Source organism: Amblyomma maculatum, chromosome 6 (assembly GCF_055883805.1).
Source record: "Amblyomma maculatum isolate TAMU_Amacu chromosome 6, ASM5588380v1, whole genome shotgun sequence".
NCBI classification, from domain to species: Eukaryota; Metazoa; Arthropoda; class Arachnida; order Ixodida; family Ixodidae; genus Amblyomma; species Amblyomma maculatum.
In genome coordinates, this window is record NC_139349.1 from 12,839,902 (window position 1) to 12,865,308 (window position 25,407).

The 25,407-nt window shown below is 47.6% G+C and overlaps 1 protein-coding gene across 1 annotated transcript in view; it reads left to right on the forward strand.

Annotated features, from left to right (window-relative positions):
- The window catches only part of Fas1 (fasciclin 1 Fas1 domain-containing), a 48,929-nt gene extending 27,631 nt beyond the window's left edge, over positions 1 to 21,298 (forward strand). The window contains exons 4-13 of the mRNA XM_084606089.1: positions 1,317 to 1,498; positions 2,199 to 2,328; positions 2,640 to 2,790; positions 3,566 to 3,749; positions 5,978 to 6,134; positions 7,593 to 7,737; positions 14,367 to 14,514; positions 15,247 to 15,418; positions 17,281 to 17,389; positions 18,479 to 21,298. Of these exons, the coding sequence (XP_084462215.1) occupies positions 1,317 to 1,498; positions 2,199 to 2,328; positions 2,640 to 2,790; positions 3,566 to 3,749; positions 5,978 to 6,134; positions 7,593 to 7,737; positions 14,367 to 14,514; positions 15,247 to 15,418; positions 17,281 to 17,389; positions 18,479 to 18,678 (1,578 nt within the window). The 3' untranslated portion in view covers positions 18,679 to 21,298. The remainder of the gene's footprint in view (positions 1 to 1,316; positions 1,499 to 2,198; positions 2,329 to 2,639; positions 2,791 to 3,565; positions 3,750 to 5,977; positions 6,135 to 7,592; positions 7,738 to 14,366; positions 14,515 to 15,246; positions 15,419 to 17,280; positions 17,390 to 18,478) is intronic.
- The last annotated feature ends 4,109 nt before the right edge of the window (positions 21,299 to 25,407 follow it).

Genomic DNA, 25,407 nt, shown 5'->3' on the forward strand with positions numbered 1-25,407 from the left:
TGAAATGGTGGGACATATGTTTCACACAAGCCAGTTGGCTTGCTAGCAATGTGGGATTCGGAAATATTGCCAAGCAGCTTACGTTCGAGAGTGCTATAACCAGCGCCTTGCGCCAATTCTCTCGGTTCTTGCAAGCGCTGATCTCGCACACTCAACGAATATGGCTAGGCCTGTCTGCTTGAGGGCTCGGATGTGCGCCCACGCAGATATCTGCGCAGTGTATTGCGCGCTGCGTTAAGTCGCGTCGAAGCTGAAAAGACAACTTCCCTATACCTCCTTCGTGGCTATGTCATCTTCATTCCACCTTGCCTGTCCCGTACGAGGAAATGCGAACATCTTTAAGCGGCAGCCGTATCATTGATGCACGAATTCTTCTTACGCAAGTCCACCCTTGTTATCGATGCAGCAAGTGCACCTATAAAACTTTTTTCTGGCTATGCATCGAAACCTACACAGCCAAAATGCATCATCTCACTTCGCAGCAGTATTTAGTTCATCGATAAATGTCGCGTATCGTGGTCTGGAATATTGTACCATTAGGGAAATATTCACGTTATTATTACATCGCGATTGTACTACAACACAAGCCAGTACAACGCTATAGTGTATTGCATTTTCAAATCAGTGCATTACGTTCAGTAAGCGGGATTGCTGAGCCATCTGTCTGGAATCTCCCGAAGAGTACGTCCGTTGCTTCTGCTGCTTCTGCCGGCATTTTGCAATGCGCGAAAGGCAACGTCTCAATACGTGATATTCATTAACCGACGGATTTACGTTCACTTAGGCCTTAAGTATGCTAAAGAAATTCATGTGTGCGTCGTTGGCGGCTCGAAAACTATAGTTTCAAGCAAAGATTGAACTGAAGCCAAAACCATAACTGAAGCCAGATATGCCAGAACTATGTGGTGTAATACCGTGATTGAAGCTCCGGCCCCGAAGCCTTGGTAGCGTAGCCAGAAAAGGTTACCCGGGAGTATATAAGGCATTATCCTTTAAAGAGCACCTGGACGTACGTTAATTCCACAGACAGTTGTGAGAAAGGTGCGAAAAGAACATGCATCACGCGACAGAGATGCGGACTAGCAGTTCGAAGCTGCGTACCAATACGCGCTCACTCCTTGCTGCTATTAAACCTATATTTGCTCATTTTGAAACTGCTAATGAGTACAGCTCCTTTTTGATAGTAGTGAGTGTTGTTGTTGCCGTACAAGCGAGGTCGTGGACAGGCTAGCCCGCACATACATGTCCGATTTGAGAGCTACGTCAGAATACTCCCAAGTCTTATGGCCGGACTGCACTTTTTTTTTGGCGCACAGTTCTTCTACGTCAATAACGCCAAGGTGATCCGGAGGCGCGAGTTGACCTTCGAGCAGTACAAGCAGAAGCTGTACGTGATTGACGACGTGCTCGAGGCGTTCATCCCGACCAGCGGAGTGACGCCCAATGCCTTCGAGTTCCTTAACCAGCCCTCCATCTACAACCTCAACCAAAGGCTCGTGTGAGTAGCCACCGCTCCTCGCTCACGCGTAGGTCTGGCTTTGTGACGACTTGGATCAGTCTTTCCAGAGGACATAAGTGGTTGTTTATTGTCAGCGTGCTGTGTCGTGACCGAAAACCCACCAATGCCACGTGTGTACAATGAATGGGTATCAAGCTACCGTAGTATCTGGAAGAGAACGAGTTATATGAGGAGAGGTGATAGGGATGAATTAGGTCACGGAGGCCGACGAATTTCGGGACCTTAAATATGTTTAGAGAGAACCACGGTGTAAGAGTGTATATCACCGCGGAGAAAACGCAGGTGTACTATCGCCTCTGTGCCTTGCATGGGGCTAGCGATATATCTATGACGTCCATATGCGACTAAAGAAGAGCACTTCGCAGCACACAACGCTGTCGATGTCGTGAATGTCACATCGAGGAGAAGCACTCGCTTTCTCATAGTGAAAAAACAAGGCGAATTAGCTATGTCCGATGGCTCATACGTGTAACATTTGCGCTTGAGCGAGCTCTGCAGACGCAGTCACTCTTACATTCTCGATGCAGACAGAGCAAAAACGAAAACGAGTTGTCATATACGGGCTCCGTAGTCTCGCTAATGCATGGTTTTGATTTGTGGGGGCCTGGACGTGCCATTTTCGCCTTTGTATAAGTGTGACGTTTACACGTCATACCGGGTTCTTCCACTCGCTCCGCAGGTTCTTCCACTCGCGCGTCCAGATGACGTACGAGCAGAGCCTTTTCACGGAAGACGGCATGCACACGTTCTTCGTGCCCGTCGACGACGCTGACCCGACCAAGCGCACCCGAGTCGAAATCGACAAATACGTGAGCCATGTTTGCTTCCTTTGCTGCAGTGAATGCTGTCTGCATGAATGTAAAACTCCGTGGTGGTCACTGTCACTCATCGTAGCACTTCGAAAAAAGTCACCTTCCATTTCCGCGCTCACTTCGCACGCGTGAATTTGTGTTGCGGCGAAAGGAGCCGCGGGAACGCATGGCTGCGACTTGCCGAAGCGAGTGTCTTCGCAAAGCGCGAATGGCAGAGAGCATTGCAAAAGTACAAGGGCGCATGCGTACTGGTCGCGGTGCTTTCCGCCTCGGCTGCTGCCCCCACCTTCACTGCCTATTGTGCGCAGGTGGTGCGTGGTCACGTGATCAAGAATCGCCGACTCTTCACGCGAACGATGGGCAACGAGACGTACGAATCAGCTGCTTGGGAGGAGAACAACATCAAAGTCGAGCTCTCGCTGGCCAACCAGTCCGACTCAGCCGGGGCCGAGTACACGCGTGAGTGCACGTTTCGTTCTCGCAGACTTGTCACCATGTGCGCATATCTCTGTTTACTTTCTATGGATATGAACTCACTCTGTGGGCTCTATGGGGAGAATTTGTTGCAGGATTCTGTGGTGTCACTTGAACATGGACCCATGGAATTCTGCAACCAATTTTCTCTGCAGAAACCAGAAAGGCAGTGGACCTGTGTATTCGTGGAAAGGTCTACATTCCTGGAACTAAAGCTAGGCTGCTACATGTGCTAGCTGATCGCCGCGACTTTTTAATTTCACTCCCATTGCATGTTTTTTTTTTTTTTTTTTTATTTCACAGCGTAGCTGTTAGTGGCGCATATACAGGCAGGAGTATCGTCGCTGGCGTGACAGATCGCATGACCACCCCGTGTTCGAAACTTTTTGTGGCAGTGGCAGTAACATGTGGCAGTGGCATTACTGTGCATGAGACGTCAAGTGACTGATGGCGTCACCGGCAACGAAGAACCGACGAAGCAGACCCCACGCAAGAAGTGATGGTAGAGACTTTTTGTTACATCGCAAATAGCTATAGCTCAAACAGTTTCTGTGGTCAAATTGATTAATGAGAGAACGTAATCATATAAAGACGTGTTTTTTTTTTTTTTTTTTTTTTTTTTTTTTTTTTTTTTTTTTGCTCCAATAAATTATCCGCCTATGTTGCTTTGGGCGAAGAGTATAGTACCTGGCAGGGACGGTGGTGGGAGCGGCTCCTCGGTGCCTTGTCGTTGATCGCGTTATCGGCGCCTGGTGCGCAGTGTTTGCGCAGAGCAACACCATGTCAAGCGAGCCGCAGCGCCAGAAGGGCGTGGTCCTCTCGAAGATCGTCAAGCCCAACATCCCGGTCAAAAATGGCGTGGTGCATCTGATTGAGAAACCACTTATGGTCGTCGACACCTCCATCAAGGACTTCTTCCAACGGGAGCGACACGGACGCCTCGAGTGAGTTCGTCGTGGGCGCCCTTAGATGGATATATAGCATTGTCATTTGATCTTCACTTTGCCGCCACACTTAAAGCTGATGCAATGCCGACCTTGCAGTGCATTTTATTGCACTCTGAATCGAAACTGAGCGCGTTTTGAGAGAGCGTGTTTTTTTTTTTTTTGCATCCAAAAGAAAAACTCTCTATGCGACAGCACCTAATGCAGCATGAGGAGGCCGTGCGCGGGATTGTGGTTACACAAGCGCGTGGTTCTTACTGTTGACTTAAATTGTTTTTTCTTTTACAATAAATACCGCTCAAATACTAGGAACATTCTCCTGGTTTCATGTTTTTTTTTTTTTTACTTTTATGTATCATATTATTATTAAGGTGCCCCCCCCCCCCCCCCCCCACACACACACACACACACGGGCGCTTTCCCGTGGAGATGGAAAACAAGGCGACCGCGTACTGTGCGATGCCATGCAGTGCACATCAAATAACTTCACGGGGTCATAATTTACGAAGCCCTCCACTACGGCGTCTCTCATAGCCTGTGTCACTTTGGTACGTTAATCCTTACAAACCAAACACTTAAGTGCTCGCCCGCACATACGCACAAGTTATAAGCGAAACAGTGAGTCGGCGCCTGTGAAAACTGGTAATGCACCACCTGTGAGTCATAGTATGCGCATCGGGCATAAGTTTTTCTAGTGAACCCTCGCCTGAAGATAGCCGCTAAACAAATTTGCTTGCTCGTAGTTTCCTTTTTTTTTTTTTCTCGAGCAAGCACGTGTGTGTATATTTTCCTGCCAATAGTTTCACGTAAAATGTGCACGTTGCACGCAGCGGCCCATTTCTGCCTGCTTTTGCAAATGAAGGTAACGATGGTGTTTTCGCCGTCCACTACACACCCAGAACAGTGTTTCTATTATTCATACCAATTCTTATGCACCGTCGTTCGCACTTTTATGTGCAGTTTACCTCCGTGCATTAGCAGCCGTTTGCATATTTTCAAACGCTTTCTTTCTTAATTTTTCTCCGTGTTTTCAGCAGCGACGGCTCTGCTTTTCTGATAAATAGGGGTCCCAAACATTGATATGTCTAACATATGGCCAGTTCAATAATTAATAATTAGGCAAAGTTTGTTCACCGACTCACTCATTCTGCTACACATGCGGCGTCCCCTCGCGGCTCGCGAAATTTTCACTTCTCCGAAACGTCTGCTGGCTACAGTCAGGGAAGTAGCTGTTATCAATACGTCACCTCGTTTCATGCCACAGTAGTATTTGTTATTGTATTGTGTCGTCTGCAGACAGGAAGAAGTTGCGACTGAAAGCTCGCGTGGGGAGTGGACCAAAGTAGCATTTAACTCTTATGCTCAGAAGTTAATTCACAGGCCACATTTTTTTGCGTCAGCATTATGTGCATAAAAGTTGTACTATCCTTAATGCACTCCCCAGTCAGATCAGGAAGCCGGTTCCGACTTCTGCCGCGCCCTGTAATAGGAAACGCTCCTGCAAGGCATTCTGGATTAGCAAGCCACGGTAAAATATATGCAGGCGCCCACACGTCTAAGCTTCGTAATTCCATGAATATGTAACATACTTAGAGTTTAATTCATGCTACAGAGTGGCCGAGGATTATAGTTTATGGGGTTTAGCGTCCTAAGGTTACTCAGGCTGTGAGGGACGCCGTAGTGGAGGACTCCAGACCATGCGAGGCTTTTTAACGTGCACTGAAATGGTACAGCTCATGGGCGCCTTGCGTTTCGCCTCCATCGAAGCGCGGCCAGGATCGAAGCCGCGTCCTCGGGATCAGCAGTCCAGTGCCCTAACCACTGAATCACCGCGTCCGGGCTGACCGAAGGTTGTGAATGCAAGCGTTAGTTTTTCACCCTCTTTTGTGAGGCATCACATGTCACACTTTCTGTTGAGTTACATTGCTGGGTCGTAAAACGGAAACCATCAAACACACGGAGGAGACTCTAGCAGCAATAGCATGTCAACATTGTTCTCTCTCGTGATGGTCTCTAGGCCGGTATTTAACGGTTACCTGGCCGTTTTCTCGCTTATTTGATTGGTTTTAATTGATTCAGCTTCTATTTTAGGGTGCACTCGATTACGTGGTAGTGGCTTTAAAAAACGAACAAGTTGGCTACGGGGCGGTTGCCGGTGTGACCCCTGCGCGCATGTGCGAATGGACGCTCAAAGGGACCTGCTGCAGTGCAACGAAACGCACTTGCAGGGACTTCATGCGGCTGGTCGACTACTCGCCGGACTTTCTGATGGACCTGGACGGGAATCAGCCCAAGACCGTCTTTGCGCCTACCAACGAGGCCCTGAAAGTGATCCCGGCCAGCGTGCTGGATGCGCTGAAAGCCAACACGTCCGGCCTGACGCAGGTACGCGCTGGGCCTCTTTCAAGGCCCTTGCGGGGGTTTCTGTAGGCGCGTCATTAAACGAACCATTACAACGACCTCGGGACGATAAACACCAGGGTGTGCGGAGCGGGTCTGCCTGCCTTTATGTATTTGTGGGCGCAGCAATACGTTTCTTTCCGGCATTGCACATTCAGAGCTAAGGGAGGGGAGAGGGTCATGTTGCAGAACACCCACGAAAAGTGATCCTGCGATGCCTGTTTTCGGCGCGGTCCGTGTGACTAAAGGGGAAGAAGAAATGTATATGACTGGTGACCTGTCGCTGGGAAGCTTCCATGGGATCGTCGCTCAAAGTTATGGTCGTCAAGGGCTATGGTCTTTAAAAGCACGTGTAGCTCAGTCGGTAGAGAACGCGCAGCCTTCTGGAAATGTGCGCAAATGCGCGCATTCTGCCGTTGGTCTTGCAGCCGTACACAGTGTAGCCAATGCATACTTGTAGCGGAGAGTAGAGGAACGGTGTCACTGGGTCTATTATCAACAGACACATTTGATATGGTCACGATTGTCGTTGCAGGCGCAGTTCCTGAAAGTTAACTGCGATTTGTTTCTGTAGTTGCTTACAGATTAGTTTTGCATGGAGAGTTCCGTAATTACTCGCCGAAGTGGGCTCACCAGCGCGAGTACCCGTGGAGAGCAGATGCTCACCCTCAGAAGCCAGTTACTTAATGACCAGAGTTAAGAGGGCGTCAGTAGTCGGCGCGCTTCTCATTCTTCTCTTTTTGCCCTTGCTTTTCTGCTCCATTTGATCACTTCCCGTAAGCTTCCGAGCAAGTGGAGTGGGCGCTCCCTCGGAATCAAACTGAAATTCAAGATAACGACGGCAAAATTTCCCCGCCAGAAAAAAAAAAAAAAAAGAATAACCGCAGTGCGTATGGATTTACATTGTTATTTATTCCTGATCTGACCTAGAATCGTGCGCCGAGACGTCGGCGGGCCGAGTGTTCTCGCTACACCGTCTGGGTGGAGCGCACCTGACGTGCCGCTCGCTGTGGTCATCCAACGCCGGGCGTAAGCCTGTTGGCGTGTGCGCTTCTGGGGGAGTCAGCGCCGTACGGATTCAGTTCTTTTCATGTTTTCTAGAATCGAAATCGGATTGGGAGATTCTTAAACTGGATGGAGCTGGCAGTGTTCTTCGTGTCAGTAGCGTGCTGAGGGCATACGGAGCCGGGAGATACGGCGAGGGAGAGTGGAGAGGCAGGGGGGTATACGCAAACTTGGGACCCCTGAAGAATATGCATTCACTGGTGAAAGCGAATGCAACGACATAAGAGGCACGTCATTACCCTGTCTAGCGCCGCGGCGCTTGTAGCCGCTATTGCCTGTTTTGCTCACACACGTGCTTTCTTTGCATTGCCGCACCGTGCTATTCTTCCTAATATCGCTTCTCATCATTTCACCCAAGTTGTGCGCTTTCCTTCGCAGCTGCTTCGATTGCACATGATCAAAAATGAGGCTGTGGCTTCGGACGAAGTGCTGGATGGGACCCGCACCGGCATCTTCGAGCGAGAATCCGCCAGCAGCCGTCGCATGCTCTACATGCGAGTCGTCGAGGGAGAGCATGGACGGAGTGAGTGTCCCAAGGCAGAAGGTGCTGGGTAGGCGGGTCGCAAACGGGTCCCAACTTGTGACTTGTCGCGGAATAGTACAGACATACTCGAGGGAAGCACATAAAAGGGAAAAACGCACCAAATGACTTATGCAACTATTAAGAACTCGAACTCGGAACCAGATATGAAAAACTAAAATCCTTCTTCCTTACAATTCATACATTTCTTGAGCCCCACTTTGAACGAACGAAAAATACCTGGTGTCGTGGTATTCTTTAGCCAACCGTGCCGTTGCAGATCCGAATCATCACCGCCATAATTATCTTTAAATGAACCGATCAGATTCATTCGATAAGAAACCCAAAGAAACATCTTAACATCAACATTGTGTCCTTATCACAGGTTGCACAGAATACTTCCTTTTCAGAACCAGCACTAGAATTTCTGCTGAAAACGCTGCATGCATGGCCAAGATGAGTTCCCGTTGTCAGATACTGAACTGGACATTATTTTGCAAGCAAATAATACATTTACATATATATAATATGAAGCATTCGCTATAGACACAATTATGTAATTTCGTATTTTGGCAGCGGTACAGTTAGCACAAACGGTACACTAAAACTAGCAGTAGAGGCGAGCGAATACTGGAAATTTCAATTAGGTTTCGAATAGCATATTGCTGTGCAACTCGCACAGCGCTTCGGCTATTCGAGCTATTCGGTCCTCTTAAAGATTAAAAAAGAAAAATTATGAATCTCTAGTTAACATAAACTGGCGGCTAAACATTATAACGTTTCCAAACGGAAGAACCTGGCGCCCGTAAACCGAGTTAACCTGCTATTCCTTCGCAGAGTCGACCATCTGCACGCGGCGAAGTCCCGCGCGCGATGATTCGCTCACGGCTATCGAGAGCCCCCGTCGTGCCATTATCCCCATTATTGCTATTATTTATTTAAAAATAATACGGCAGACGTTTGCGAGAGTAGCGCCAATGCCTTTCATAGCGGCAGGAGGAAAGCCTACTGAAGCGTTGTATCGTTATCCTGAAAGATATAAAACATATTTGTCGTCGAGAGCGATTCAAACTACCGCCTGCATGCGAAAAAGGTATACTTCCGCGCGCCGTGGCCTTAGACAACCCGGCCAACGCCTTATCTTATCGCGCGGCATGCGTGTGGCGCAGGGATCCATTCTTTTTTAAACACCAGCTTCTTCCCAGTCGCCAAGTGCAATAAGGCAGTTGAAACCGAAACTATAGCGAGAGTTTCCTACCCAAGGTGCTGCCTCTGCGGGCTCGCGGATCGGAAAACAAAGTGTAGCGCCACGTGCCTCGTCACCGAGTCGTACCACGTCAGTCGGCAGCCATCTATCTGATAGTAATCAGATAGATCTCTCTAATGAAAGATAAGGCGCGCGCGGAAGTGGCCCGACTTGAGGAAGTATGGAGCGAGGATGGGGCACCTGTGCGCTGCGGCGGTGCCTTCGCTGCGATCACTGTCTGTTTATGCCAGATAGAAGTTAGATACTGCGCATCATAGATCACTATGACAAAACTTTCTATGACGGAAATATAGGCACAGATGAGGCCCGCACAACCGCAGCTCGTTCAGTGCGGTTTGCGTGTGCTGGGTTCGTAGAGAGAGAGAGGACTCTCAGGCCATTTCACGGCTGAACTCGAGGTCCACGTCTCCGCCAGACGGCGTTGCTCGTACAAAAAAAAAAAAAAAAAAAAAAAAAAGAAAAAAGAAGACGTTAGTTTAAGGACTGGGGATGAAAGATAGACTGTTGACGGGTGTAGTTATTACAAATACAGAATGTTTTGGTTGGTGAAATAAAAAAAAAAAAAAGGCTAGAATGAGTGCGAAATATGTTAGTAGTCGCGGCTAGGTGGCATGCGCTTGCATCACCTACCGATTCAAAGGGGGGGTTAGCCCTATTCATCTATCTATCGATTTATTCATCAAGAAAGAAGCAGCCCCGGTGGCGCCGCTTCGGCGGTTTCGGAATTTTTCCAGCTCCATTGAGTTTACAAGATCTAAACGGCGGCTCAGCGCAAGCGCCTGCGTGAAAATACGCGATGTACACACATACACACAAAATGAAACCAAAAGTAAATGTGTGGCCTCCGATATTTGGTGGTTCAAAGCGGCCACCTCTGAGGCTAGCCCTGTCCACCGACTTTTCTAGGTGCGCTGAGAGCCAAAGTCGGTCGCTAGGGCCCTATGGGAGTGCCTCATCTTTTTGGTTATCTTACTACATGCTAGGTCTTATAATGGCATGACTTGTCACGTCTTTGGACCGCGACAGCGATTGAGCCCATCGCGGGGAATTGCAGGCCGGTGAAATTAATACGCGAGAGCGACGTGTTGTCGTGAACCACAGATCTAGACATTCTTCCGCCGTGTCGTGAACACAACGTTTGGGGCGCCATTTCACAATAGGCCTTTGTCTTCAGGCGCTGCAAGACAGTCTGGAAGGGGTGGTCCCTTTCGAGCCGCAGCTCAGGTTGCTACTATTGTGTCCAGTTCATGAGCCGTCTTTTTGCATTTTGGTAGCATTGAATGCCTTGCGTCTTGCCTCTCAGATAATCTACCGCCAACGGCGCTCCTCCAGTGAGGCGCTACATGCATGGAGGCCTTACAGTGTTTCATGAGAGCTTCACTCTATAGTCATGTGAGCAGTAAGTGAAACTGCAATATTAGGCACTTTTTCTTAATTTCCTAACAAGGTTTATCGCTAATGGAGCTACGTGATTTTCCTTGTCTTATTTAATGCTTGGTTAACACTACAAGTATAGTAACTTATGCTGATGATGGATAGAAACAAAGTTTATCTCCAATATCGTTTCGTTTCATAGATATGCGTCGCGGAAAAGTTTCATCTTTAGTTTGAACTACTTGCACTGACATTTGAAATCATTTGAAAATATTAAAAAGTAGTAGTAAATATTCGATTCACTTCACACCCACATTTAATAATTCGTATTCTCTTCATACCCGAAAATTCTACATTCGTATATCTTTTGCTAACACGCAATATGCTCACAAGTATTACAAAAAAAAAAATTCAAGGTACGTAATGCAGTGTAGGATGAGAAAGAAAACCAGAAGAAAAAAAAAACGGGGATTGTTGCGGTTTTCTCTTTCAAAATTTCTCACGCGCTTGGTAAGGAGTTCCATCTTCGCTTTTAATCCGTCGCTGCCGCAGGTGACGTCGCGAATTATAGAGGGGGGTATCCTGGTGCAACAGCACGTCTTGTCATAGTCCTGTAACACTTGCGGTACTGAAGCAATATGGTCCTGTCTACTGCGCGAACTCGCACAACCCAAAATATTTCACAGGTGTGCATCAGAACCGATTTTTAAACATTACAGCATGCCATCCAAAAAGCAAATCTAGCGCACTGGGTGCTATGTCTGAGTACCATTTACCTATGCTAAAGTTTTGTGGAATAATAACTCATGGTAGTTGCCTTGTTGCGAGCACTATGGCTGCCTTCCTGCTGAAGTCTACCTGTCGGTCTTCGCTCAATTCAAAAAAGAGCAAGCTTATCTAACCGTACAAAGGGGTCTGTATCTGACATTTAATTTTAACTTAGTTCTTCTTTTTATATTGTGTTTTCTATTGTGTAAGGAAAATGTGTCATTCGTGACAGTGAGCTTCGTCATCGAGGCAGTCATTTCTCAGCAAAGTGATGTTTCGTCATGCATGCGTTGTGAAAAACGTGTAGGGCAGTGAAAGAACGTAACGTAATTTGCAGAATCGAGGTGCCTTTGAGTTTGCTCTTTGCAGGGCACCCTTCTCACAAAGCCAGTACAGAATGACAGTCTTGCAGCGGTAGGCGTGGCGCCGCAGAGGGCAACAGGCGTTTCCAGCAGAGGCGATCATTGCCAGCAGCGGCCAATGTGTCGCGTGATGCGCGCGCACGAGCGCGTCATCGAGCGCGCTCTGGAGAAGCGGGGCAAGTGCCCGCCGCATTAAGCGACTGCACGAAAACGCGCTTATCGATGGCGCTTTTGCCGGATGACGAAATATGGAGTTCAGTAAAAGCACTGGCGCCCACGCCGGACGTCATCAAAAGGTCAGCCGTTGTCTGCGACCGCTTGTGGCTGCTGGCCGCCGGCCTCAAACTTTTGCGAAGGTCGATTGTTCGTTAGCAACTAAAAAAGGAAAAAAGAAAAACGAAATATTAAAAAGGGGAGTGTATAGAAATAAATGTAATGTTGATATTTTGGAACTGCCGTTTTACTGCTCGAAGCAGGCTCACATCTGTCTTCAGCTGCGACTTAACTTATCTCTTTCATGGCAACAAAAAAGAAAAAAGAAAAAAGGAAGCAGAAGAAGAAGAAGCACTAGTGCCTAGCTCCCCTTCGTTGCATTCTAAGATCGCATTGATTTCAAGGTACTGAAAATGTTTGCATTTTACGCTTGAGAACTATAGCTAAGGAAGCAGAAGAAGAAGAAGCACTAGTGCCTAGCTCCCCTTCGTTGCATTCCAAGATCGCATTGATTTCAAGGTACTGAAAATGTTTGCATTTTACGCTTGAGAACTATAGCGCGTCAGTGCGCTCTGCCGTCGCTACGAAGCGGTTACTCACCCTGGCCGCCGGAAGTTAAAAAAAAAAAAAAAAAAAAACTACAGCATGATAGCACACAAAGTGACAAAAAGCGTAAAGAAGAAAGCGGCAAGATACGGCATCGTACCCAGATGCCCAGATGCTGCCCCACTCGGCCTCTTGTAGGTTACTTGAGGGCAGGTAAAATATGAATGAGAGCTCAATTTGGACAAGCCCTCGTGAAGCCCGAATGAAGCCGCTTTATCTAAACCGTTTTAGATCCCACAGCGGCCGTAATGGGGTTGGATGGTGGGCGTGCCCACATGCTACCGAAATCAGTCCCTTGTAGGGAATTTTAAGCCACATGCAAAAGCAGGCGGGCTATAGGTGCAAAAAACACCCAGCCCAATTGGGGCGGCCCACACAAAAACGCTTTAGGTTCCACATCGGCCTTGGCGGGGATGGAAACTCGCGCGCCCACTTGTTCGTCAGATTTGCGCTCAGATGCGGGCTCTTTTCGGGAAAAATAGCGCTAGCTCAAATGGGGCTGCTGAATCAAAGTCGCTGTGAGTCCTACATTGGCCGTAGCAAGGTTGGACCCATTCGATTGTCCGCAAACTATTGTGCACGCATTCTTCCCATATGCTTTATTTGTATTCGACGTTTGCCTCGATTACTATAACAGATTATTTGTATAACTATTGTAAACAGCTTTAGTCGGTTCGGAAAATTTTATGGTTATCGCGCGCATGCAAATTGCGCTAAAAGACTGGACCATACACACGTGTAACTGTTCCTTAAATTGTCGCCCTGGGCAGCCCTGCAACTCTCCGTACAATCAAACCGTTATCCAGGGTGGCTGCCCAAATCTGTCTTAAGATCATCGGGAAAAGATGGCGGGACGTGCACATTCGACAATGCGGGATGAATGCCGGCCGCCCCTTCATTGGTCCCATCGGGCCCACTTTAAGCCTACGTCAGCCCCCGTTGCAGCACCCGTACGAACCCGCAGGGAGTGGCACGCATTGCCCATATCGTACCAGCAGCAGCCCCCACTTCATAGTCCACTTTACATGGGTGCTCAGCTGTGCAAAACAGTACCCCTTATTTGCATATGCCCGTCCAGTTAAGGGAGGTCAGTTTTTTTAGATCGCGTGCCGAATAAGTTCTGGGCTGCCATCGTCCCTCTAGCTTTCCGCTGCAATGTGGAAACATTCTCATCTTAGAGATTGCTGACACCAGAAAGCTTGCGCAGTGGCGCTTGGCGGCTCTTCTATTTAGTTAGGATAGCAGCATGAATGCATTATTACTCCGAGGAGATACATTTTGCTACAAAAACCTCACAATAATGTCTATGTGTGCCGGTGAACCAAGTCGGACTACGGAAAAACGACGCTGTTCCGCCTATACCGAGCTACACACTTCTCCCCCTGGGCCCTCCGGCTAGTGCCCGCTATCGCGAACCTCCTGGCCACGCGCGCCGTTACGCCGGGTGGCGATGAAAATAAGAGCGTTTGTAGCATGATTATTTCTCTGACAGGCGGTGTTTCAGCAGACTGTAGGAGAAAAGATAACCACGTAACGTGATGAGATTCGAATCCACGACCACAACAACGCTCAAAAACCTGCATAGCTTTAATATTCACCCCCCCCCCCTCCCCTCCCTTTTTTTACTTTTTTTTAGTTTGTTTTTATGTTTTTCTTTCTTTTCAGCTACGCAAAATTTTTCTTTTTGGCCATCTTCTATTTTATGTTGGTTTAATCTCGTTGCGATTTTGGTGATGCGGGCTAGACAACGTTATTTTTATTTGACGCTAGCTTCACGTCTATAACAACGGCTTTCAGTATTAGATCAGCAGAGTTGCAGTGAACTTTCATAATAGTGCTTTTGAAATTTCTACAGCCTCACTGTACGAAAATTGGGTACCAAGTATTATGCACTCCTATCTATCACATGGAATAGTCCTTGCACCAAGTTTCCCACATTGTGAAACAGGCATGCGCGCGCGTTTCTTGAGCGAGCAGCTGCACCAAACAGCATGTATCCAACGAGACCACATGACCTACACGCTCGTGGCGCTTTCTTGCAGCGCTGACGGTGGAAGGCGGCGGCGTCAACGCCACTGCCGTGCAGGCGGACATCGGAGCCACCAACGGAGTGATCCACATCATTGACCGCGTGCTTGGAATGCCCTCCCACACCATTTACGAGAAGATCAGCAGCGACCCCGAGCTTAAGTGAGATCCGCCGACCCAAGGCCCATTTTTCCTTTCAAGGGTGCTGTCAAATGGCACTGTGCAGCGTTTCAAGCCTCGTCTGCCATGACTGGTAGTGAAGGGCTCAGATAACGCAGCATTGGTCCGCCGTCTAGGCGTCACGTGGCGTCCAACTGTTCGTGATATTTGCTTCTGGACCGCCATATTGGCGCGTATGTACAGCGGAAAATGACGCGCCTGTAAAATCTACCTGTCGCCACTTTCAAAAGAAGTTGGAGTCTGTGGCGGTACGTCAAGCAGTTGGAGTTTGTGGCGGTACGTCCACTACGTCAAGCGCGATGCTTGACGTAGTGGATATTAGTTCCGGAGTAAATAATTATCTAGTCGTTTGTGTTATAGTGTTGTTTTAGAGAGTTTGTCAGGAACCTTATCAGCAACTAATCGACGCAGTGCCCAAATAACAAGGTCTCTATTGTGCACATTAGTAACGATCAATCTGACTCTCAGGCTTGGAATGAGTGCTAGTGTACTCCGCTGCATAAGAATCACTTTGAAGATCTCTTGCATGAGCTTTTGCTGCAGAACTCATAGAGCGTTTATCCCGCAACATAACCTCCACACAACGTGATGCCATGCTTGCCCCCTTCTCTCCCTCCAGCTTTTTTTTTTTCTTTTTGGCACCGGATGAAAGTGCGAACTTCTTTTTGCTGGCGAAAAGGATCGCCGTGACAACCGCAGCCTGTTTTTGCTCAGGGACACCAGGCGATTCGCTCAACACAAGGGCTGGATTGAGCGGCTCAAGAACACCGACAAGCGGTACACCTTCTTCGCGCCGAGCGACAACGCCTGGCATGACATCAAGCTCGAGTTCCCGTCCGAGTACAAGCAACTGTCCATGGACCAGTTTGGATATCACGCCGAGAAAGTGAGTGTACTGGACTGTTCGCAATCATTTAAAACGCTTGTCGCAGTAACTAAGATCTGCATAAGCGAAGTGGTCGCCTTGCTCAATTCTCGCAAGGCGCTCCTCGTAGTCACGCATCGTCAAGCTCGACATTAAAGTCTTCCAAGTCACCTTAACCAACTTTCCTGCGTTACACTGTGCAGCATTGACTCATGCATTCTCGGTCAACACCAGGGGCTTTCTGAAGCGCACGCATTTTGGGGAAACTTTTGCTGCGGGTTCTCGTTTATCTTCTAATCTGCTACTACAGTATATCTCAGATATATCCAAACCTGATTTGTCGTATTATTGTTCATAGCGAATTCTCATAATATCGCCTTGAAAATTTCTTGCAAATGTATGGGGCACACGCTTATCCAAATCGCTTTGAGCAAGGAATTTGATATATCGAACAGCGTTAGCGTTGCCTGCTGGCAATGCTGTAACGCCGTAAAACCACTTGTCGAGGTGAAATATCAAGTTCGCTTAAAACTAGCCTTAGGTTTGATGGGCTTCTTTTCAACGCAACCTTGCCGTCATGCGAAAAAGCCAGCGTTCGATATTCCAGTCGGACAGTGAAGCCTGCTTTACTGACCGAATGTTTGCAGCGCTTTTCACTTGAAGAAAACGTTTACTCCTGAATGAGGCGGAGAAGTCAATGCCAATCTTACAGAGTTATTGTGTATTGAATTGATTACTGAGTGGTGTTTTATTTCTGCTTGGATGGGTTTTAATGCTTTGCACTTCGCGACATCAAATGAGGCAATCTGCCCTGTAACGGTGGGTTTGGGACGACACATCCTACCTGTCAGTTAATTTTGGCCGTGCGCTTGCCGGACGAGGAAATTTCAAGCTTTTGTTACTTTTCAGTTTTCTGATGATTTTTATGAATTTAGTTCTTGATTCCAGTCGATTACTATGCCGTTCGAAGCGCGCACCAAAATTTTCAGGATTGTTTTATTTTTAATTTTTTACGCGAACTGTTGGTCAGTGTCGACGTTGTTTGCTAGTTGAAAGCCAGTTTTGATTTCGGCGGTTTGCGATTTTCAATTATTCTGTTTAATTATTTAAAAAGAAAGAGATTTGTGGTAACTAAAGTATGGGGGCCTTGGAATTTTCGTTTTATCGACAACTCAGGAAGCCTGTAAATCTTCTTGAGTTATTTTCCCATCAAAGTGCAGTCATATTTGAGCTTAAAGCGTTCTAACGGATATGCATATGTTTTAGTTTCCTTTATTTGCAGGTTTTGCACCCGTGTGTGAAGTTTTCGTTAGCGCGTAGACTAGTACACAGCTCTACTGTAACCAGATTCCAATAAAAGTTCATCGTTGCCATCGTTGTGCGAATAGATCCTGGAAATCATGGCATCATCTATGCCTCCTCACTGTGCTGCTGCAATGGGAACGTGTCTGCGCACGGGTAGTTCGTGTTAGATGCATTCCTCGGCTATACTCGTATATTTACAGCAAACACAGTGCAAATTTTGGTTTTGTTTCGATGCTTTTTCTCGCGAGTAGCCCGCAATAACTCTATCTTAACTGGCAAGTAGCAGTGGACAACAGTGAAAGTTCCTACGCCTTATGCTAGTACTACCTGTATTTCAGTGCATATTTGCAGCAGCCACGTCTGGCTGCGTCCACGTGGTAGGAGATTCTCCGGAATGCACATTTAGTGCTGATTTGTTTCTTTTGAGTATAACGGAAATTGATGCAGAAAATGTGTTCATATTCCTGCGCCCCAGTTATTGCATTCAAGATGCTTTGAAAGCGAATTTTTGTAGCAAGTTAAAAAAAAAAAAAAAACATAAAGTTAACCGAGCCGCACCGTCACGTTGCCTTTTCCAGATTCTTGAACGCCACTTAATAGTAGGGAGGGAGATACCTCAGATGGAGCTGGAGAACTTAAAATCCATTGAGACAGCCAGAGGCAAAATGGACGTCCGAAACGTTAATGGTGAGTACCACGTTTCCTCTCTGCCGAATGTAGTCGACTGCCAAGCCAACTAGTCCCCTTTATTCTGTGGAAAAAAAACAAAAAAAAAACGTATAGCCTTTCGTAAATCTCAGTTGTGCCAAACATAACGGAGACGTCACCTCCTGCAGCGCATCGATGTTCTGGAACTATTTGATTCCGCTAGGCTAACTATGACGCATGCAGGCGGGTGTAAAACAAATACACAACTTTAGACCCAAGGTTTGTTTTTAGTAAAAATTGATTTAGTGGCTTTTTATGGCTTTGGTAATCATATTGTCCTTCCGTCACTAAGTTCAAAGCTTCGATGTCAAGGCCAAAACGCTCTGTGTGAGCGCCGTTTAGTGCACTCCTAATCCGGTTCCACTTACGTGTCGAAAAATTTCCGGTTATAAGTGGAACCTCCACTTATTTAAGTGGAAGTTCCACGTGTAACTAGAAATTGTTTGACGCGTATACGGAACCAGATGAAAAGTGCATTGAACGTCCGTTCAGAATAGACCGACGGCTAGCCCAACGGGACGTGGGGAGGAAACGAAAAAGAAGCAAACGACAAACATTTTCAGTGAAAGGAGTTATTTTGATGCAAACGCATTTGGTTGGTCCAGTGTCGGTGGTGTCGTCGTGAAGTTTTGGGGATATAAAGGAACACCGGCTATAAAGAAACGTCGACTGCAGCAATTTGGCTAATGACATTTTTGTGATACGACATAGTGATAATGACGTCTTAATGAGGTTACGAGTAGCGGATGTTGTCGTAGTGGTGCAGTACATCTAAGCTAAATAGCGATAAATTAAAGGAAGCGACAGTAGAGAATTCTACTGTTGCATCTCTTCCGCTTCTGTCCAGTTGTCCGGCTGTATTTCTGTTTTTTTTTTTTTTTCTCGTAGAGCGTGGTAGTCTGCAGATGCAAGTCAATGATTGTCCGTCCGCAGCGTTCCTCTCAAAACAGCGACTACCAGCTGGCACTATCGGAATTGCTGTCGGTCCTGAATTGCGCGACAAGAGTGTCCTTGCGACCTGTACCTGCGGAGGCGGTTATATTAGACCCCTTCTTTTGTGCTACGCAGGCAAGATCCACCTGTTGTGGGAGGGCCGCGAGGCGGTCGTTGTGCGCCCAGACGTACAGGCCACCAACGGAGTCATCCACGTGATCAGCAAGGTGATGATGCTGCGCAGGGACATGACTTCGGCGGCCGCCGCGCCGGCAGCATCGGTCGCCGTGTTGCTGGGGCTGGCCGCGGGGCTCGTACTCCGGACGCGCGCCTGAGCCCAGCGGCCACCGCCGCCGCATTCATCGTCCCCCTCCCCACCACCTCTTCTTGTCTCCGCCGTTCTGTTCTGGCGCGGAACGAAGCGCCGTGGCGGCAACCGTGCCAGGGGTACTCCTCAGTTAACTCGTTCTCTTCCCAAACTCGCGCGCGTGTGTGTGTGTGTTAAGTTCGGATGTTTTGGCTGGCGTACGAAAACTGGCAGCTCTTCAAGGATGGGTGACTTAGACTCTTCTGCTTAAAAAAAAAAACAACAAAAAAAAAAAAGGCGCTTCTTGTCGAAGTGGTTCGCTCTTTGACGTTCGCTTTGGCCCGTTTTAGTGTCATTAACGTTGACTTCGGTGTTCAATATCCCATCTCCCTTCAAGTTTAACCTTTTCTCTTCTGGTCAGCTGTCCGGAAACGCCCATCTCTGGAGAGCCATATTCAAGAGTGCTCAGTGGTCACAGTGTGCTGGCTTTACGCGGCGGGGTGAAAGAAGCCAATAATGCAACACATTCCGTGCCCCTCGTCTAAAGGCTGGGCACAAAAGAAAGCCGTTCAGGTAGCTGGAGGGATTGGAGTCCGGGGGCGCGTCGAAGCAAGCGCGACCCCGGGGGAACGTCAAGCTGAGCTTGGCAGCCAGCTCCGCCCAGAGCTGCCACAGATGAGCTGCCTCTGCTTTGCTGCCGCGAACGCAGGTTGTCCTGACGTTCGGTGGCATCGGCGGCGTTTTGTTGTCACACATTTTTAGGTCGGCATCTCCATCACAAATAATTTCCCTGTACATACGCACATTCTGCGGGGTGTCCCTAAAAACTTTTGCGATACGGCACAGCTATCCCGACTCTGTGCTGCTGTTCACGGTTTATCAGCACCTGCTTTTATGTTTGCAACCGTATAGCTAAAGCTCACTTTTCTAGCCGGCTCGAGTGGCTCGATTTACTTTGCGCAGAGGGCAAGGAAGAATTTAGTTTCTCTGCAAATGACCCGAAACTAGACTGTGCCGCCAGCATGAGCATTGTACAGCCCGTGAGTTATGTGACGAAGTCAGTGTGAAGCTTCCATTGCAAGAGAGCCTACTCCCTGCGCCAGGTGTGTTGTCGAGCGCATATTGCCGAATTGCTTCTCGCCACCTCATTGCATTGGTATGCGTTAGCTGGCGCTGTTCTCAAGTCTGCTTCGTAAAGTCAACAGGGCATAATTCTGTGTCCACGTAGAGCGTACGCCTGAATTGTGAAATTCTAAGTCACAGCTGTTCTCCGCTGTCACTTTGAACAAAGGGTATTTCGGCTGCTTTCAAGTGTAGAGCAAGAATGCATCGCGGGAATTAAAGGAAGGTCATATTTTTTATTTTTCACATCTTATCTCGGGAGGCTTTCATCCGCGAAGCTTCGTCAGCTACTTTGATACCGCAGAGATTACGACTTGTTGCGTCTCTCTCGTGATTCCTCGGACACCTTGTACATAGGGATAAACATTATAAGCGTATCTCTTGTTCACGCAACCCGCAGAGATATTTTGGTGGCTACCATCCTTGGTGAACAGTTGGTGTACAGTAGTGTCACTTAATGTTGAAGCGTTTTTTTTTCTGCTCAATTTAAATTCCCTTACAAGTATAGCATATATGTACACACATACTGCAGACGCTCTCTCTCTCTATCTCTATCATATGCATCAATATCTGTATGGAATACTCCATTGTTCTCCCACGTTTCTCGAACTTCGAGTATTTGTGTGGCTTTGTTTTCCGTGTCTGGTTCGGCGCCTCGGCCGAGCCGCAGTTGGGGCCGCGCGCGCCCCTTTACACAGTGTGTTTTTGCTTTTCGCATCTGAGGCGACATAGCTTTCTGTTTTCGCGTCCCGGTAGTACCAAAGAATAAAACGGTAACTATGCTCCAACTAAGAATACTATTTTTCTGTCTGGGGCTCCTGTCGGCGAGGATCAACCAATCGGAAAGCGCGACGCAACATTCCTAATCGCGCTCGCTGAACCAGCGGGGTGCTTCTCGGCTGGCTGATCCGTGCTGCAGCGACCCCGGTGTGATATGGGCGCCAAAAGCGGCACATTGGGTCTGAGAAATTCACCAGCAGCGTAGCTTGTCCAGGCTGCTCCGAGGTCACAAGGCCTGTCGCAGCCGGCAGGCTGGGATGGAGTCAGAAAGGGGTCAGTAAGATTCCTGCGATCAGGTCAGCAGAGAGGGTCTTATTTTTTATACACGTTGTTGTTGGTTTGTTGCGATAGTTGCTGCTATTTATATAGACGCATAGTATTTCATTTCGCTGTTTCATTTTGGTTGGCTAACTGAGTGCTGGTTGTCGAAATAGCGGTTCCCTTGGGCTTCTCAGAAATCTGGCCTCATGCCCCACGCAAGGATCAGGGTGCGCGCACCTCTGGTATTTACACGAGAACAACACTGCCATATTTTGAACGCATGTCGAACCAAGTGTGTCAAGGTGTGGGTCCATCTAATTTAATTGTACATCCCCAGCATACACAGAACGTAAGTTCTCCATGATTACCATTGTGCGATAATGTTGCGGAGAAACATGTTTTTTGTGCAAAGTATGAGTGTAAACCGAAAGATTAAATAAAATAGTGCTTCAAATGTTGACCAGCCATTCGCTTTCGCCTGGCGCTTTCTTTTGCTTCGCATAACGCCAAGACCGCTGCTGAGGCACCTCTCGCTTCGTGCATTGCTCGTTTCAACCAGCGACGCACGCCTGAAACGGTTTGGCTCGGCTTTGTTTCTCCACTAGCTTAGATCTTAGCGAGTAAGAAGGAAATTGTTGAAACTGTGGCAGTGAATTGGTTTTAAAGGCAAAAGCATTTTTGTCTCATGAGTGGCTCCACCAGAAACCGTGTCCGCAGAAGTTGTGGTCATGAACAAGAATTATAATGTGCATTTCACGTATTTAAGGTGCGGAGGTTCGATTCCCGTGGAGACAGGATTTATTTATTTTAACTATCTTCCTCACGGCAGACTGGCCGATGATGATGTCACAATCTCGCGGTATCCCACGAAATCTCGCGAAGAAGTGTGACATTTCTCGCTGCCGGACAGACAGGGTCATGGCCGCGAGTGTGAGCAATTAGTCTTTCGCTTTACAAATTGCGTCTACTTCAGGAATCCAAGCACCATCCCTGTGCCATCGTAACGCGCTAACCACTATACGCCGATTTCCTGCGGATGTGGCCATAATTCTTGTCCGGCGTAAGGATGCTGGAGAGCGTTTATGGAAATAAACAAAAAAAGCAAACAAAAATAAATAGACGCGCCTATAGTATCGCAATAGCAGCAACAACGAGCACTCTTTCGCATTCTTCCATGTGCAGGTTCCACAGTACTCTTATCTTTATTTTTTCGCGATGCTTGAGCTGGTCTCGCACGTCGCGGAGGCTCAGTGGCTGACCCCGAGGATGCGGATTCAATTCAGGCTGTTGCGGCTTCAGACAGAGTGCAGCGTTCAGGACAAATAACTTTCGCCGCACGCACGGTTTCAACGGATTCCAACGCCGCGTAGGAGGTTGGATCTATGGCCGTGGTATAAGTACTATCTTGTATCAAACTAGCGCACTTCAAAACAAAGACACAGGAAGAGAACGACAACACAGCGCTGACTTCAACTGGTTTTTATTAGAGAGTGACACGATATATATGTACGAAAAGTGGGCGTGAAAGAATTGATAACTGCTGAGTTTGCACGTGGCGTAAAACACCGAACGCAAAGTTAAAAGGCGCACGATAACAATGTAGGTCAAAGCAAGGCAGAACGGCAGGGCTATGAAAAATAAAGAAGCGAAAAACAGGGAGATGTGTAGGTAAAAACAGTTAAAGATGGCACGATTCGAATATACATAAACTAAAATCGAAAAAAGGCCAAAAGGGGCATTAAGAGCGATAAAAGCCAAAGGGGGCATTAAGAGCGATAAAAACACAAAAGGGGCATTAAGAGCGATAAAAGCCAAATGGGGCATTAAGAGCGATAAAAACACAACAGGGGCATTAAGAGCGATAAAAGAATCAAAAGGACAATTAATAGCATTACAAGATCAAAAGGGCATTAAAAACAGAATACCTAAAACAACCAAGGCCAGGCCGCTAGAGGCTGAGGAGTGTACCCGGAATCTAAACATTAAAACTACTGTGCGTCTGGTTCAAATATTATAACTCGCGTTTAGTCAAGGCTATTGACGGTGTGCTAACACAATTTTGACCTAGCTTTAGAATGTGTACTAGTATAAGTACTATAGCCACAGCTCCGCACCAGCTGCGTTCCCTGCACGGATCGCTGCGAGGGCAACAAACGCGGCGCTCCCGCACCGCTCGCAGGCACGTATGCCAGAGCTGTTCTGCGCATGAGCGCGGCGCAATTAGAGGAGTGCTCGTGTGCACGGAGAGGCGCCTCAAAATGCATTTCTCAAGTTGGCAGCACTGCGAAAGGTAAGGGTGACTTGTGCCAATCAAGTTGTGGCGCACTGTATGCATGTGTCCCTGCGCGCCTGTCGACCACAGTGGAAGAATGTGGTATGAAAACAATCATATTGTCACGTGGTGGGGACAGTGCCGTATGTAACAAACAAATGGGCTGGTGTAGCACAAACATAAGCTTTTTATTGGACAGACTTGCACCAACTAAGCAACTCGGTCGCATTGGGAGCAAACGTCCTCGCTGCTTATAGAGTAAGAATACATTTGCACTCGTCAACGCTGAATTTATTCTGCAAGGAAACACCTAGATAAAGTACCATGTTGCTGGAACAATCGGGAATGGAGTGAAGTAGACGTGAGTGACTGCAATCATTAGAAATAATTAAATATTGACGCATCTTGCGCTTCTGAGAAAGCTATAAAGTCAATTTTGTGACTCCGAGCATGAAGAAAAATAACGTTCGAGGGCGCTTTGGCGACTAAAGGGATGAAAGGCGAAAGCCTGAGTGCTGAATTCTGCTACGTGACTGTTAGCGATGAATGCTGCTATGAGTAAAGCGAGCGACTACTCTTTCACACTCTGCGAGTGCATTTATTCAGCGAATTCGCTTGGCAGCGACGAGATCGCGTTCCTTGCATATTCGCAGTTTTACGTTTACTCTTGTGTGGTTGATTTTACCGGGTGCGCGCCATTATTTAGTAATTAATTACGCAACTGTCGCTAAGTACTAATTATTTATTATTTAGGAATCAGTGAATTATTTCGAATTAATGAGTGATTGGGAATTAAGTACGAAATAATAACAAGTAAATAATTAGTAAAAATTAATTAATTAGCCATTAGTTAATGATTCAATATAGTTGTTGGTAATTGATCATTCGTTGCCATATGGTCATATCAGGCATGCAATCGCACATACTGTGCTGGTGCTCTGTGATTGGTCGGACCTCCATGATGTCATCCTGTCTCGACCAATCAGAGCCGCCGCAAAAGCGTGACACTTTTGCTGACGACAACGATGAGGCAATGAATGCTTTCACCTAAATACCAGATCTTTCTGGACGCTACAATCAATTTTATAAGGCTGTAAGGTTGCATGCCTGCAGCTGTTCGCAGCGAAAATTGCCAGGGCGCTTAAGGTTCGCCTTTAAGAGTAGAACGGAATAGCTTACAGAGCCTAGTTTGCATCGCCTTCTCATTCGCTCCTTATACTCTTGTGCCTTAGAGCGACGTAGTTCTCGTGATAAAACGCTCTGCTTTGCCTCCAGCTGCCTGGCTCGGTACTTGGCGTCTTCGGCCAATGTACGTGGCATTGTCTCCGCCTGCCTCGCACGATACCCCGGGCCCCGCTTCTGACGTCAGGCTCTTTGCTCGCATCTGAGCATTTTCACGCCGTCTTTGCTTCATCCCTATCTTCTCGGCTTCAGTCTTGCGCCGGTGACCACATCCACCGGCAAGAGCAGACGTAGGTGCCCCATCCGCAGACGACGACTCTGAGCACCCAGCGCCGAGAGACGACACCGCACTCATCGTACACGCGTTACACAAGCGCATCTAAATCGTTTCTTTTTTTTTTTTTTTTTAAGATACGAGAATAATGGTGATGGTTGGCGGCAGTCCTTTCACACTTGGGGACACGTAATGTCATGGCATGATGAAGTAGAGCCTCATACGTTATACCGTTCGTGGGCCATCTGTTGAGGTAGCGCCGCACCATGACGGGGTTCTCCAGTGAGCGCCGCATTCCGGTGATAAAACTGCAGGTAAACAAAGCGGAATGTCAGCGGAAATGTATTTTGATACTTGCCTAACTAATCCGTTGCTACCTTCTAATGATGCACCTACCCATCAGCTTACAGCGTTAAGGCAGTGCATGCACTAGTCCCACCTTTATTCGCAAAGAAGCAATGGGTTTCCCTGCCCGAGTGGTTGCGTGTTTATCTAGCAAGCTATAAATGCAGAGTTCGATTCCGTTGGTGGGCGAGACATTTACGCGCAGCGTACTGTCCTCGTTGTGCCGAAAAACCGTCGCCGTACCCCAGTTTGAAAAGAAGCTTTCAAGGATGAGCCAAATTGCTTCCGGCGCAAACATTTGAGTGGAGCCGCCACGCGTTGCGGCAGCTACAGAAACTAAAAACCTGTTGCGATTCGCCAATGTAGATTGTGCATCCGCGTTCTAGTGCATCATCATCAAACTGCGCGTCATAGCCTAATGCCGGGGAAATGATACAGACCTTTAAAGAATGTATATGAGATACTTGTATAGTGTTTGATCGTTTGGGGGTGGTTGATGGCGTTATTAGCTGACTGATTGA